Raw genomic sequence first — 13,844 nt, 5'->3', positions numbered from 1 at the left:
GAGTCAGGCCACCGGTCCATCGAACTCAGCGTGGTCAGCACTGACTGGCAGCAGCTCTCCAAGGTTCCAGGCAGGCGTCTTCCCCAGCCCAACCTGGAGACACTACCCGGGACTGGAAGTGGGGGCCTTCTACATGCAAAGCAGAGGCTCCACCTCTGCGCGATGGCCCCCCCATCCCATTTCAATGGGGCTTTGTGCGCAAAAGAACTCCCCGTTGCGCAGGGCCCTGCGTTAACATGCATGTGGCAAATGAATCCCACGGCCAACGGCCAGCCTTCACAGCACTCACCTTCCGCCGGGCCTGCTCCTTGTCCAAGCAGTCCTTCAGCAGGTGGGTGTCGGCGTACGTCGAATGCTCACGGAACTGGCCCAGGCGCAGGCTGGTGTAGCGAGGGAACAGCTCCTCAAAGCCCGCCACAGAGCCAGGCGGAGAGACCTCCTGCAGGGGCCGGGCACTGGCAGAAGACAAGGGGGAAGGGCATGAGCAGAGCGGAGAGGTGGTCGGAACCAGGCCCAGCCCCTCCACCCTGCTGCTGCCCCTCTCTTCCATGCCTGCAAAAGCCACAACCTGCAGGAGGAGGGACCAGGGGTGGCTGAAAAATGAGCCAGGCCCCCCTCCTGCAACGCTAGGTGACCTTAAATTGCAGGCTTGGCCAAACCGGCCCAACCATTCTCCTGGCACCCCAATCCTAGCCACCTCTCCTGGCCACATTGCTTTTTCACTGGTCCTCCTCGGAAGCCCTAGTCAGACGTTGTGTTCGAGCATACAGCGTACACAGGGACAGATCTGTACGCAGGAACAGTCATCCACATGTTATGCTGAACACAGATACAGCTGGCCACTTCCTATCTGTACCATGCATTTGAGGGGGCTGAACCCTGGTTCACTTTTAAAATAAACGCAGATACGGTCATTCACACAGAAACATGTACAAGTGCACAGACATCTGTACGTAATGCCTGAATAGGGCTTGAGTTTCTCTGCAGAATTATCGATTCCATCCACCACCGGCTATTGTTTTTATCAGGGCTGCATATCTTTGGTCCTCCAGGTGCCCTTGGACTGACATTCCCAGCATTCCCGGCCACAGTGGCCCATAGTCAGGGATGGTGGGCGTTGTAGTCCAACCTCTGCAGGAGGGCCGAAGTTGTGCAAGCCTGGTTTATGTGACCACTTGTCCTGGACGAGAGGCACCTCCATCCATCCTCTGAACATGGGAGCAAACAGGGAAGTGAATTGAGGGTAATGCATCATGTCGACAGGCGTCATGTGACACCAACCAAGAGATCCCTCACCAGGCCTAGAAATCCACCTGCCTGTTTGTGGAGGGCCCCCTTATCTGGCCCTGAGGAGAGGCAGCCACCTCTAGCCCGAGAGCAGCGCTGTGTCACAGGAACCCCTCCCTCAAGGCTGGGATGGCGCCAACTGGCCCAGAGCGTCGGGAGCCTTTGAAGGACCTGAAGTCATCTTACTTGAGCAGGGCGCCCGTGCTGTCGCTCTCGAAGGAATCGTCATCTTTCCGCTCAAAGGTCCCCAGTGCCGCAGCATCCCCTGCGGGCAGAGAGCGGGCATTACCATCTGCAGGTTGCAGGGGAAGCAAAAAGAAACTGAACCTGCTCCCTTCCCTGCAACTAACCATGGGCGTAGCAGCCCTTGGACAAGCAGGGACAAATGCCTTTGGGCCCAGAAGGTCAGCGGGCCCCCAAAGGGCCCCCAAGCAGACCGGACCGGACCGCCCCTGCCCTGCCACACCCTTGCCCTGCTGCAGCTTCTTATCTTTTACCCCTGTTGTGGTGGCGGCGGCTGGCGCTGTGGCTGTGCCAGGCGGGTCTCTCCTTTCTGGCGTGCCTGTCTCTATCTCGCCAGCCAACCTGCGCAGTTCCGACTATGGAAGTCGCATGCCCGTGATGTCACGGGCATGCCATGTCAATATTCGGACGTCAATGTGGCTAGGGATGATGGGAGTTGTCGTTCAAAATCAACTGGAGGGCCAAATTTGCTCACCCCTGGAGTACAGGGGTGAGACAGTTTTGTCAGTTTGATCCTGCTAAGCCAAGGCATTCCAAAAGCCTTCATAACAGCAACAACAAATATTTATATACCGCTTATCAACAAAAAATTTCTAAAACGGTTTACATAGAGAAAAAACAAATAAGTGATGGCTCCCTGTCCCCAAAGGGCTCACAATCTAAAAAGAAACGCAAGACAGACACCAGCAACAGTCACTCGAGGTCCTGTGCTGGGGGTGGATGGGGCCAGTTACTCTCCCCCTGCTAAATAAAGAGAATCACCATGTTAAAAGGTGCCTCTTTGCTCAGTTAGCAGCGGCACACAGTGGTCAAACCCTCAGCCGTCCTCCCAAACCTAGTGCTAAAGGGGGGGGGGCAGCCATGCAATTGTTGGGATGATCTCCGCCCACTTCCCCAGCTACAAAACTGGGACTTGTCCTGCAGATGGTGGTGGCTCTTTCACCAGAAGCAAAAATGTGGACGCCTGCTGTTCCGATAAGGATGTTGTATGTGAACCATGCACAGAAAGAAGCCAGCACCCCCTGGAGGCACCAAGGGTCATTTTGACACAAGCAGTTACTTCAATATCACAAATCATTTTAAAGCAATTATTTTTTAAACTGCGGCCCAATGATGACCGATAGGCCCTGCCGCACTTTTGAAGAATCCGTCGGTTCACCTGCTAAAGAGGCAACCCACAAATTCAATCTGAAGAACAGCCTGGCTTTTCAGCAGTACAAGGAGTTGCAGGGGGAACTCCAAAGAAACGCAACACCTCCACACACCCCACCCCCCTGTGTGTGTGGTTCTCCCCCAAAGCAGGCATATCACTTCACTGGATCACAAATAAAGAGGAGAAACAAAGCAGCTGAATGCAGAAGCCTTTCAAGCATCCTGCTGTCACCATATGAGGTAGGAAGACATGGTGGCCCACACACAATAAGCAAATTAAGACTAGTTTGCAATAGCGCTGGAGGAAACACTTCTGTGACCAGGGAAAGAGGGGGGGACAGGGAGAGCGTGACACAGTCATGCACCACACAGCCGGACAGCTAGCCAGTCAGGATGTCCAAACTGCCTCCAGTGCCTGGAAGTGTAAATGAAATATTCAGGATATGGAGAGCGGAGGAAGAAGGGGAGGCCAGAGGAAAGAAACTGTTGGTGGGAGGATGCCACAAGATGAGAAGGATCTAGGGCACACAACAGGAGGCTTGATTGCGTGAGGGCCTCCGTTACCGAAAGCCTGGTTCCCTTCCCCTCGACGGGCACTGGAGCCTTTTCGCTCCCACCCCCTCCTGCTCTCTCCCCGCTCCTCACCATGAGCTGCTTCCCTGGACCCACGGAGCATGCTCTGGAGGTGGCAGCGCACACTCTCCATCTCCACAATGTGGTGAGACTCGGCAGCACCAGCCTGCAGGAGGGAAGGAGAACTCATGTTTATCCTGGGTCTCCGAGCATCCTTCCTGACCCTCCACAGCAGCACGGCCTCCCGCCCCTCACCTTCCGGTAGGCGCTGGTCTCCACACTGGTTGAAAGCCTGTGGCTCATCTCCTCCGCCAGAGTATCCAGGTCGACCTCTGCTTCCCTGGCGAGGCCCGATCCATGCTGGCCCTCCAGGTGGGAGCGGGCCTGAGCCTCAGCCTGCCGGCTCTGCTGCAGGGATGCATAGAGCTGGGTCGTCACCTTGGAGGTATAGGGGGTGGCCGACTGGGGGCTGTTGTACTGGCGAGGGGCTTTCTGCATTGGGGTGGGGGGCGCTGAGGCCGGCAACAGCTCCATGTCACTCAAGAGGTCATCACTGTGGATGGAAGAGACCAACGTCCGGCCGGCACTCTTCTCTGCCATGGGGCAGGGAGAGGCCAAGGCACTTTCCTCAAGCCAGCCCGGCTGTAGGAGTCCTGCGTTCAGAAGCCCGGCGTCTCCTTCGAAACGGGTGTCCCGGGAAGGCAGGTCGGCAAGAGAGGCAGGGGAAATTCAGAGAAGCCAGGCTGTCCAGAGCGCCAAGCAGAAAGTGCTAGAAGGAGACGCCCCATCTAGGGCGACGGGGAAGAAGGGGGCAGGTGGCACGTCCCCAAAGATCCTGAAAAAGAAACGGCACCCCAAAAGGAAGGAAAATGAGACAAGTGCACAGAACGGCAACTGGGGCCACCCTGGATGAGGCGGGGTCTCTTCCCCTGCTTGCCCTCCACCCCTGGCCTCCTTTGGTTCTTCATCACGGCCCCACATGTGGACGTCCCCAATATCCCAGTTTTGAGTGGGTGGAGCTTAATCCCCAAGGGTTAAATCCCACCCACCCAGAGTCCATAGGCCCCGCCTCCTCCCCAGGCCCCGCCTCCACCTTCCTTAAGCCCCTCCCCGCTGCAGACGTCACTCCGTCCTGGCACCTCCTTAGAGCTCCTCCCCTCGCCCCCTAAGGCCCTCCCCAAGCTCCACCTGCCCCCCCAATCCCCTAGCCCTCATTTCCCTGAGGTAAACTCCAGCCTTTCCCCTTCCGTCAAGTTGGACGGGCTCCTTTCTTCCTTTCTTCCCCTCTTCCTCCCGCGCACATTCCCAGCCGCGCGCCCCCTCCCTGCCCTCCGCCCACCTCGGCTGCACCGTTCTCCCCGCAGGCACCCTCTTTCCCCTTTTGGGCCTATGGAGCCCAACTCCTGGCAAGCCGCTTGGGCAAGAATGGCCTGCGCGGTGAAGTCGCCAAGGCCGCCATCTTGCTCGAGGGCAACAAGCGCGGGCGTCGCGCGCGCTGGATGGGACGGGGCCAAGCGAGCATGCGCGCGAGAGAGAAGGGGCGCGGAATAAGCAGGAGGGGGCGGTGCCAGACCACGCACGAACTCCGAGCAGCCGACCAATCAGCGAGCACGATCGGCCCTTCCTTCTCTCCTACTTTGCTCTTCCCGGAAGAGGAAGGCAGCCAGTTGCTGCCCGAGGGAGGAGGTGGAAGAAGGTGAGGTGGTCTTGGTGCTTCATTTCGCTGCTGCCCCGTAGGGCAAGAAGGAGGGCGGGCTAGAGGCAGCCCTAGGTAGATCCCCCTTCCCTGGAGGGCCTGGGGTGGGGGCGGTTAAAAAAAAACCCCACACTGTCTTTAGGCACAGAGGAAGCTGCCATCTCCTGAGTCAGACCTTTGGTGCGTCTTGCCCAGGATGGTCGACACTGACTGGCAGCAGCAGCAGCTCTCCAAGGTTTCAGGCAGGGGTCTTCCCCAGCTCTGCCTGGAGTTGTCACCAGTGTTCCCTCTCACAGGGATCCCCAGATGTTGTTGACTACAACTCCCAGAACACTCAAGCAAAAGCTGTTGCAGCTGGGGATTCTGGGAGTTGTAGTACTCTTACTACAATATTTATATACCACTCGTCAACCAAAGTTCTCAAAGCGGTTTATATAGAAAAATAAATACATTAAGAAAATGGTCCCCTAGGGACTCACTGTCTAAAAAAAAAACATAAGGCAGATACCAGCAACAGCCACTGGAGGGATGCTAACTGGGCAAAGAGGCACATTTTTAACGTGGTGATTTTCTTTATTTAGCAGGGGGAGAGCAACTGGCCCCATCCAGCCCCAGCACAGCATCCCTCCAGTGGCTGTTGCTGGTGTCTATCTTATGTTTCTTTTTAGAATGTGAGCCCTTTGGGGAGAGGGAGCCATCTTATTTATTTATTTTTTCTCTCTGTAAACCGCTTCGGAAACTTTTGTTGAAAAGTGGTATATAAATATTTGTTGTTGCTGGGGTTGGATAGGGCCAGTTGCTCTCCCCCTGCTAAATATAAGAGAATCACCACTTTGAAAGATGCCTCTTTGCTTAGTTTGCAGGGGTGACTGCCTGCTAACTAACATCTGGGAATCCCTGTTCGAGGGAACACTGGTTGTCACCCGGGATTGAATCTGGGACCTTCTGCATGCCAAGCAGATGCGCTGCTGCTGAGCTAGGACACCATACCATTAAAAACCCCGCAAGTGTTACTTAGGATCCCACAAGCTGCCATTTACTGCGACAGACATAGGAAGCTGCCATATACTGAGTCAGACCCTTGGTCTACCTAGCTCAGTATTGTCTTCACAGACTGGCAGTGGCTTTTCCAAGGTTGCAGGCGGGAATCTCTTTCAGCCCTATCTTGGAGATGCTGCCAGGGAGGGAACTTAGTGTTCCCTCCCTTCTGCTCTTCCCAGAGCGGCTCCATATCTTACAGTGCTCACACATCAAGTCTCCCATTCATATGCAACCAGGGTGGACCCTGCTTAGCTAAGGAGACAAGTCATGCTTGCTACCACAAGACCCTTGGTCCATCTAGCTCTGTATTGTCTATGCTGATCAGTAGTGGCTCTCCGTGGTTTCAGGCAGGCGTCTTTTCTCCCAGCCCTACCTGTACCTGCGTCCAGGACGTGAACCTGGGAACGTCTGCATGCAAATCAGCTGCCCTACTGCTGAACTACAGTCCCGTCCTCCAAAAGTAAAGAGAAATGTGGCAGAACTGTAGGAAGCTGCCTTTCTACGGAGTCCGACTGTCTGTCCATCGAGCTCAGTATTGTCTTCACAGACTGGCAGCGGCTCTCCAGGGTATCGGAGGAACTGGAAGTGGTTTAGAGGAAGGCAAGAAAGATGGCGGAGGTGCACAGGAACATGGGGAGCTGCCTTCTGTCGAGTCAGACCCTTGGTCCATCTAGCTCACCATGGTCTACACTGACTAGCAGCAGCTTCTCCAAGATTTCAGGGAGGATTCTTCCCCAGTTCTCCCTGGAGACACTTCCAGGGATGGAAACTGGGGCCTTCTGCCCGCCTAGCAGCCACTCTGCCTCTGAGCTGCGGCCCCCTCCCCATCGTTCCCAAGGGCAGGCCTGCCCAACTTCGGCCCTCCTGCAGATGTTGGCCTACAATTCCCATAATCCCTGGCCACTGTGGCAGGGGATTATGGGAGCGGTAGTCCAAAAACAGCGGGGAGGGGGCCTAAGCTGAACAGGCCTGCCCAAGGGCAACCCCCTGTAGCTAGTCTACCTAGGCAGACCAGCTTGAGGTATCTCATCCCAAGCAGAGAACAGATGCCCTGCCAGAGTGAGAGCAAAAGGAGACCCATGCAAGCCAGCCAGCCAAGTTGTAGGTGAAGTATCGTTAGTCAGCCTGGTGTGAGGGGAGCCATTTCCACTGCTCTTCACTCACACACACACCCCAATAAACCAGGCAGGCTGGCTGGCCCTGAGCGCACACTAACCTCTCCACCCAAGTAGCGTCTCAGGGAACCTGGACTGGGTGCAACTACATTCTTCTTCTCTCGGTTACTTCTATAGCGCCCTCGCTGTGCATGCTGCTTCAATCAGTCTGTGTCCCTGCAGTGAGGAGCTTGCAGTCAGCGTTCAAAGCAGGCAAGTCTGTGGGGCAGGGAAAGTGAGGCGGGGTCAATGGAGGAAGAATTTGCATATTTGGGCTTGATTAGGGTTGACTTGGCCCTATGACTTAAGCATGGCTTGTCCCCTTAGCTAAGCAGGGTCCACCCTGGTTGCATGTGAATGGGAGACTAGAAGGGTGAGCAGCACTGGAAGAGATTCCCTTCAGGGGATGGAGCCGCTCTGGGAAGAGCAGAAGGTTCCCAGTTCCCTCCCTGGCAGAATCTCCAAGATTGGGCTGAGAGAGATTCCTGCCTGCAACCTTGGAGAAGCCGCTGCTGCCAGTCTGTGAAGACAATACTAAGCTTGATAGACCAATGGTCTGACTCAGTATATGGCAGCTTCCTATGTTCCTATTGCAGTAGGGTTTGGGGATTAATGGGAAAGTTGGGTTTTGAGGAGGAATTTGAGGAAATTAAGCAAGAAGTATGTCATGCAGATTTTCTAGGAGGGAATTCCAGGCGTAAAGGGAGCAGGAGACCCTTGGATAGCTGAGGGTGATGGATCTGGAACAGCAAAGGACATAAGCAGGGATTATTACGTATTCATGATTATTTCTGCAGTACCATCACTGCACATGGCACTTTGCAAAGTTCAAAAGGATAGGTCTCTGCCCCAAGCAGCATACAGTCTGCTACAATTTGACAGAGAAGGCAACAGAGGAAGGGGAGAAATGAGGCGCAGGGGGTTAGACAGAAAGCATATAGGTTTCTTTCTACATCATGTCCTTAAACTTGATTTCAGTCAGGTAAAAGGACTTTGGGCTTGCATCAGAGTTCACAGAAAAGTGAGCTTGAAGGAGGGAGACTTCCAGGCATCTGTCTCCAGACATGTTGGCTTGTAGATGACTTGATTTGGGAATCCTTAATGGCCTCATTAACACCCTTCCTGACCCCAGAAAAGGAAAGCGTTGGTGTGCATGCTGGAAACGGACAACATGTTTGCTTAGAAGAGAGAAGATTGGGGAGGGGAGGTTGCAAAATGCTAGAACCGCAGTGAGAACCAGAGATGGGGTGTGTGTGGAGAGAGAGAGATGCACTTTTATTGCAAAGGGCTGAAATTGCAAGGAACCAGATTTAGGCTAGATATTAGGAAACATTTATTTATTAGTTTTTTATTTGATTTGATTTGTATACCACCCTTCCAAAATGGCTCAGGGCGGTTCCTTTGGAACTGCCTGCCTCATGCATCAGTGGGCTCTCTTTCGCTGGAGACTTTCAGACAGAAGCTGGATAGTCATCAGTCAGAGAGGCTGTAACAGTTTCCTGCCCTGAGCAGGGGTCTGGACTTACAACTCTGCAAACTCCCTATTTCTGTGCCTGCTGCATGTTGTCCTCTCCTTCCAGATGACGGTCCACAATTTGTACATCTTTGACCGCAACGGCATCTGCCTGCACTACAGCGAGTGGAACCGTAAGAAGCAAGCTGGCATCTCCAAGGAGGAGGTGAGACTCTGGCTGGGGATGTGTGAGGAGGAGCCAGGGCTTAAGGCTTTCCACTGGGAACGCAGCCCAGCACTCCCAAGTGCGTGGAGTGAGCCTGTTCAGTGGTGAAGGGATGGCATTTTGCACATGATCAGAGGTCCTCGCGATTATCATTTTCTGTGTGTGCTTAGGTGTGTTATCCCTTGTTCTGTTGAAAGGAGGGTCCGGGACTGAAGGTTGGGATACCCATTACAGCAGGGGGCCCCAGCTGTTGTTGGGGGACCTCAGCTCCCATCATCCCTTCAGCCGTGGTGACCGGGTATGATGGGAGTTGTAGTTTATCTGGGAACCCTGGCATTACGGCGTGAATAATCCCCCCTGGCACTGGGAGGCCGTTTAAGCCACAGCATCGACAGCTCCTCCTTTTAGTTCAGCTGGGCTCTGGGCGGTTCTGCAAGTTGCTTAGCTTCATCTCTCTTAATCTGGCCTGATACAAAGTCTTTAGAATTTGGTTCTAGCATGTCTAAGCTGGCAATCGATTTTAAGCTGATTAAGTTTGATGCTTTAACTGAGCAGAAGATTTTTTTAAAAAAAAATTCAGTGCGTTGAGGCAGCTTCAGCAGCTGCTGTGCGTTGCTGTCCTCTTTCCTGGCCCTTCCAAGCCAGAAGAGACGAGCAAACCAGTGCCAGGTGTTCCTTCCTGGGGGGTGGAGACGCAGCCCTCTGTGGCCCCTGCCTCGTCTCCTGTCCCATAAGGGCAAAGCCATGCTCCTGCAGCCGCCCCCAGATGTCGTCGCAGGGCAGGGAAGCAAGCGAGTCGCAAATCGTACCTTTGGTGTTTGGTTCTGGTTTGGTGGTTGAATAGGAAAAAGTTGAGAAATATTCCATGTACAAGAAGCACATATAAGAACGCATACTCAGAGTGTACGAAGAATGTATAACTTAACTGTGTCGTCTGCACTGATATATGTTCGGTGTGTCCATTGTCAAATCACAGCCAAGTAGAGTCACTTCCCAGCATAGGAAGCTGCCTTCTACTGAGTCAGACCCTTGGTCCATCGAGCTCAGCATTGCCTGCTCTGACTGGCAGCGGCTCTTCAATGTTTCAGGCAGGAATCTCTCCCAGCCCTACCTGGAGATGCAGCCAGGGATCGACCCTGGGGTTTTCTGCGTGCAAAGCAGGTGCTATAGCACTGAGCTACACTCCTGTCCCCTGAGGGGAACCACACCTGGCATCCACATGACACTTCCCCCTCATAACCTTCCAAATTGCAATTATGTCTCCCCACACACACACACACACACTACAATCTGCATCCTCCTTGCCGCTTGCCCTGTTGTACCTCACCCAGGCAGAATGATATTCCAGGACCTGGCGGGGGGGGGGGGTCCTCCTAGCAGCGTGCCACGGAGCCTTCAAGTCCGGGTTGCAAGTCCTCCCGGGAGTGAGGGTGATGCCTTGACTCCACACCCAAACTTCTACGCGAAAGAGAGTCGCAGCCTCCATGGTCTGGGGGAATGGCAAAGGGTGGCGTTATGTGATGCTGGGGGGCGGGGCGGGGCGGGGGGTTGATCGTAAAGTCGGAGCCAGCTTTGAGCTCAAATGCTGCCCCCAGTGCCCTGGCCTGGCTGGCCACAGGGTGGCGCCAGAGTGGCGGAAGAGAGCCTGACCGCTTTGGCCGCCAGCCCGGTCCTGGCCACCCGCCCTTACCCCTTTCCCCTCGCTCTGCTCTTTCTCTTTCTCTTTCTCCCCTCCTCGCCCTGCAGGAGTTCAAGCTGATGTATGGCATGCTCTTCTCCATCCGCTCCTTCGTGAGCAAGATGAGCCCCGTGGACATGTATCCTTTCTGCCCAGAGAGCGGCGGCGGAGGGAGGTGTCACCGTTGGGCCGGGGAGTGGGTTTCAGCCCCTGCTTTTCTTGGTTCAGAGAGTCTAAAGAAGTCGGGCTGCCGAGGCTGGAGCTGGTTTGGAAGCCGGCGGTGGTGGGAAGGGTAGTGGGGCTCTTGGCAGCTCCCCTCTCAGATGCATTCCCCGGGTTCTCCTTAATCCCTGCCCTTCAGGAAAGATGGCTTCCTCTCCTTCCAGACCAGCAAGTACAAGCTGCACTACTACGAGACCCCCACGGGGCTCAAGGTGGTCATGAACACAGACTTGGGGGTGGGCAGCATCCGGGACGTGCTGCATCAGATCTATAGCTATGTGAGTATGGCCTGCGCCCCCTCCCCGGAGATCCACTACGACGACAGATATTTGTATGCCGCTTTTCAAGAAAAGTTCCCAATGTGGTTTACATACAGAGAGGAATAAAATAAAGGTGGCTCCCTGTCCCCAAAGGGCTCACAATCTAAAAAGAAACATAAAGTAGGCACCAGCAGCAGCCACTGGAGGGTTGCTGTGATGGGGTCGGATAGGGCCAGTTGCTCTCCCCCTGCTCAAAAAAGATAATCGCCACTTTTAAAAGGTGCTTATTTGCTTGGTTAGCAGGGTGCTGAGAAGCCCTGGGGTGGGTCTCCTGTGTGCCAATGTGAATCCAATGAGAGAGGTTGGGGGCTGAATGGGGAATCTGTATCTGAATGCCCCCACTGCTGTGCAATTGCTAACTGATCTTGAGTCAAGAGGACGCCTCGTTCACATGAGCCATAGCAGGTGGCAGGAGACGCTTCTGGTGGGGTTATACTGGAAGGTGTGCTCTGCCTGGGTACGTGTTCACATGTGCTTCATCTGTACCCATCATACAGTTTTCCTTCGCAGGAATGATTATGTTCAGGAAAGTCGTGGGAGGCTATCCCAGAGTTCTCTGCTTTGTCTTCCAGAGAGAGAATGGCCTTTCCGTAGGGAGCAGAGGCATTCTGGGGAGGCTGGGCTGGGCTGTACTCTGTTAGCACATGGGCCAAGCATTCACTGCTGTCTGTTCTCTGAAAAAGAATGCAAACTCCTGCTCCTTTGGCACTTTAGTTCTTCTCTTGGGTGTGTTCACACTGGCCCTCTCAAACAGCAGGCGTCTGCTCCAACCACAGCTTCCTGCAGCTCTGTGGTTGTTGCCAGTACACTGAGTGCCCAGGAATAGTCGGTTCCCTGCAGCCCGGGCAGCTGGATAGTACAGAAGATGAATGCTTGATTATTACTGAAGTCACTGCTGGCGTGTGCTGCTGCTCTTTGGGAGGGTAGGTGCCAGCGTACCTTCTGTAAGAGCAAAGCAGGAATTAGTCGGGGCTCGTCAAAACGGAAATAGGGGCACCTTTCAAAGTGGTGGCTCTCTTTATATGAAGCAGGGGGGAGCGACTGGCCCTCTCCAGCCCCAGCACAGCATCCCTCCAGGGGCTGTTGCTGGTGTCTGCCTTGTGCTTCTTTTTCGACTGTGAGCCCTTTGGCGAGAAGCAACCGTTTTCTTCTTATGCTGTTTAAACCACTTTGAACATTTCCTGTTGAAAAATGATATACAAATAGCAGTCGTAGTTGTTGTGGAAGCCGGTCTTCAGAATTCTGTCGCCATCTTCAGGAGCCCACTCTGGGGACCCGTGCCTTGCGACACGGCCCCCCCCCCCCCGACCTCGTGGCTTACTCTTCCGTCTCCCCTCCAGTTCTACGTGGAGTACGTGGTCAAGAATCCGCTCTGCAGCTTGAACGAGACCATCCAGAGCGAGCTCTTCCGGAGCAAGCTGGACGGCTTCATCCGCGGCCTGCCCTTCTTCTCGGCCCGCGCAGGCTAACTGCTCACCTCCCCGCAGGACTACATCTCCCATGATGGGTACAGACTGTTGTAAGATGGCGGGGAGGGGCTTCGCAGCCTCTCTGCAGGGCATGCATCCAAGATCCATAGCAATGCAATTGCCACCCAGAACTGGACTCTGTGCTGGACATTCGTCTTTTGCATATTTGTATTTCCCTCCTGAGAGCTGTTCCTTGTCCTTTTGACCATTCTCCACCCCCCCTCCTTTTTCCCCAGAGTCCTTTGCCAGCCAGGACCTGTTCCCTTCTATTTATAGTGCCTGCTGTCGTCTTTGACGCATCTTTCCCTCCTCCCCTGCCCCCAACTCCTATTTATAGCCAGACTCTTCTGCCTTTCCAGTTCGGCGCTCTCCCAGCCTGGGCACGGCATGGAGTACCCAGGGGCTGCTTGGACACAAGAGGGAGGCCGCTGCGGCAGCAGCAAATGCTTCCCAAATCCATGTCCCAGAAAGACGGGTTAGGGATCCCGTTTCTCATTTCCACTGCCGGGAAGGGCCGACACGCCCCAGAGGCTGTCTATATTGGGGGTTCTCCAACTTGGGTTCCCAGATGCTGTTGGACTACAACTCCCATCATCCCCCAGCCTTGATCATTGTGGCTGGGGATGATGGGAGTTGTAGTCTGGTGATATCTGAGGGCTCCCCCCCCCCCGTTTGAGAAGCCCTCCTCTCTACCCTTTATCGGAACTGACTTCTGTGAATTAACCCTTGGTGGTGTGTCTTGAGCTTAAAAGCGTGAGATGGGGCTCAGCTTCTTGTAAAGTAGCCCGCCCGCCCCCCCCCACACACACACCCCTCTGAAACATGCAGCACTCTAAGGAGCCAGCCATGCTGAGAATGGCCCCCTCCCTACAGCCCTGGTGAAGAGGTGCGCTTGCTTGATTCAAAGGCCAAGCGGCTGGGGCACGGGCTCCGATGGGTCCCAGCCCACAAGAAGCCCAGCGGATGGGAGGCCGGGCCGTTTCTTTTTTCTTCTTTAATTAATTGGCCCAACTAGCATGTTAAAATGTTGGTCACAAGCGTCTGTGTCACGTGGCACTCTTCCCCGGGCTTGCATGGGCAGAGCACACAAGGAGAACGAAGGCACTCGGCAGCTGTACCTGCGGGCTCGTAATTAAGTGCCTGCACTTACGAACATCATGCTGCTTTGTCCTGAAAGGACGCGGACTCGGCTGGTTGAACCGTGTGTGGTGGGGAGCGGGGCGGTTTCCTTCCAAATGTCTTGAGCTTCTGGAAGAGTTCTCTGTGACTTGGGCTTTTTCCCAGCTTTTTAAATATAAGTTGATTGGAATTAAAGATCTCCTGCCCCTCC

General features: G+C 54.6%; 2 protein-coding genes across 4 annotated transcripts in view; one reads left to right on the top strand and one right to left on the bottom strand.

Moving 5' to 3' along the window:
• Positions 1-4,769, bottom strand: part of CNTROB (centrobin, centriole duplication and spindle assembly protein) — a 25,055-nt gene extending 20,286 nt beyond the window's left edge. The window contains exons 1-5 of one of the 2 annotated variants that reach the window (XM_053261212.1): positions 4,595-4,769; positions 3,511-4,090; positions 3,328-3,421; positions 1,474-1,552; positions 290-455 (exon numbers count right to left, since the gene is read on the bottom strand). In XM_053261212.1, coding sequence (XP_053117187.1) covers positions 290-455; positions 1,474-1,552; positions 3,328-3,421; positions 3,511-3,855 — 684 coding nt within the window. In that variant the 5' untranslated portion in view covers positions 3,856-4,090; positions 4,595-4,769. Of the gene's footprint in view, positions 1-289; positions 456-1,473; positions 1,553-3,327; positions 3,422-3,510; positions 4,327-4,594 lie in introns of those variants that run through there. The other variant, XM_053261213.1, reaches the window with a different exon arrangement.
• On the top strand, positions 4,436-13,844 carry TRAPPC1 (trafficking protein particle complex subunit 1). Of its 2 annotated transcripts, XM_053261216.1 has the most exons (6): positions 4,436-4,951; positions 7,285-7,359; positions 8,727-8,825; positions 10,572-10,642; positions 10,865-11,003; positions 12,386-13,844. In XM_053261216.1, the coding sequence occupies exons 3-6, from the start codon at positions 8,727-8,729 to the stop codon at positions 12,512-12,514; spliced, it is 438 nt and encodes a 145-aa protein (XP_053117191.1). In that variant the 5' UTR covers positions 4,436-4,951; positions 7,285-7,359; the 3' UTR covers positions 12,515-13,844. The 2 variants fall into 2 exon arrangements, with proteins under 2 accessions (XP_053117191.1, XP_053117190.1); XM_053261215.1 differs by lacking the exon at positions 7,285-7,359 and having other exon boundaries at positions 4,438-4,951.

This window comes from Hemicordylus capensis, chromosome 6 (assembly GCF_027244095.1).
Source record: "Hemicordylus capensis ecotype Gifberg chromosome 6, rHemCap1.1.pri, whole genome shotgun sequence".
NCBI classification, from domain to species: Eukaryota; Metazoa; Chordata; class Lepidosauria; order Squamata; family Cordylidae; genus Hemicordylus; species Hemicordylus capensis.
The sequence above is the reverse complement of the archived record's forward strand: the minus strand, read 5'-3'. Positions and strand labels throughout refer to the sequence as shown.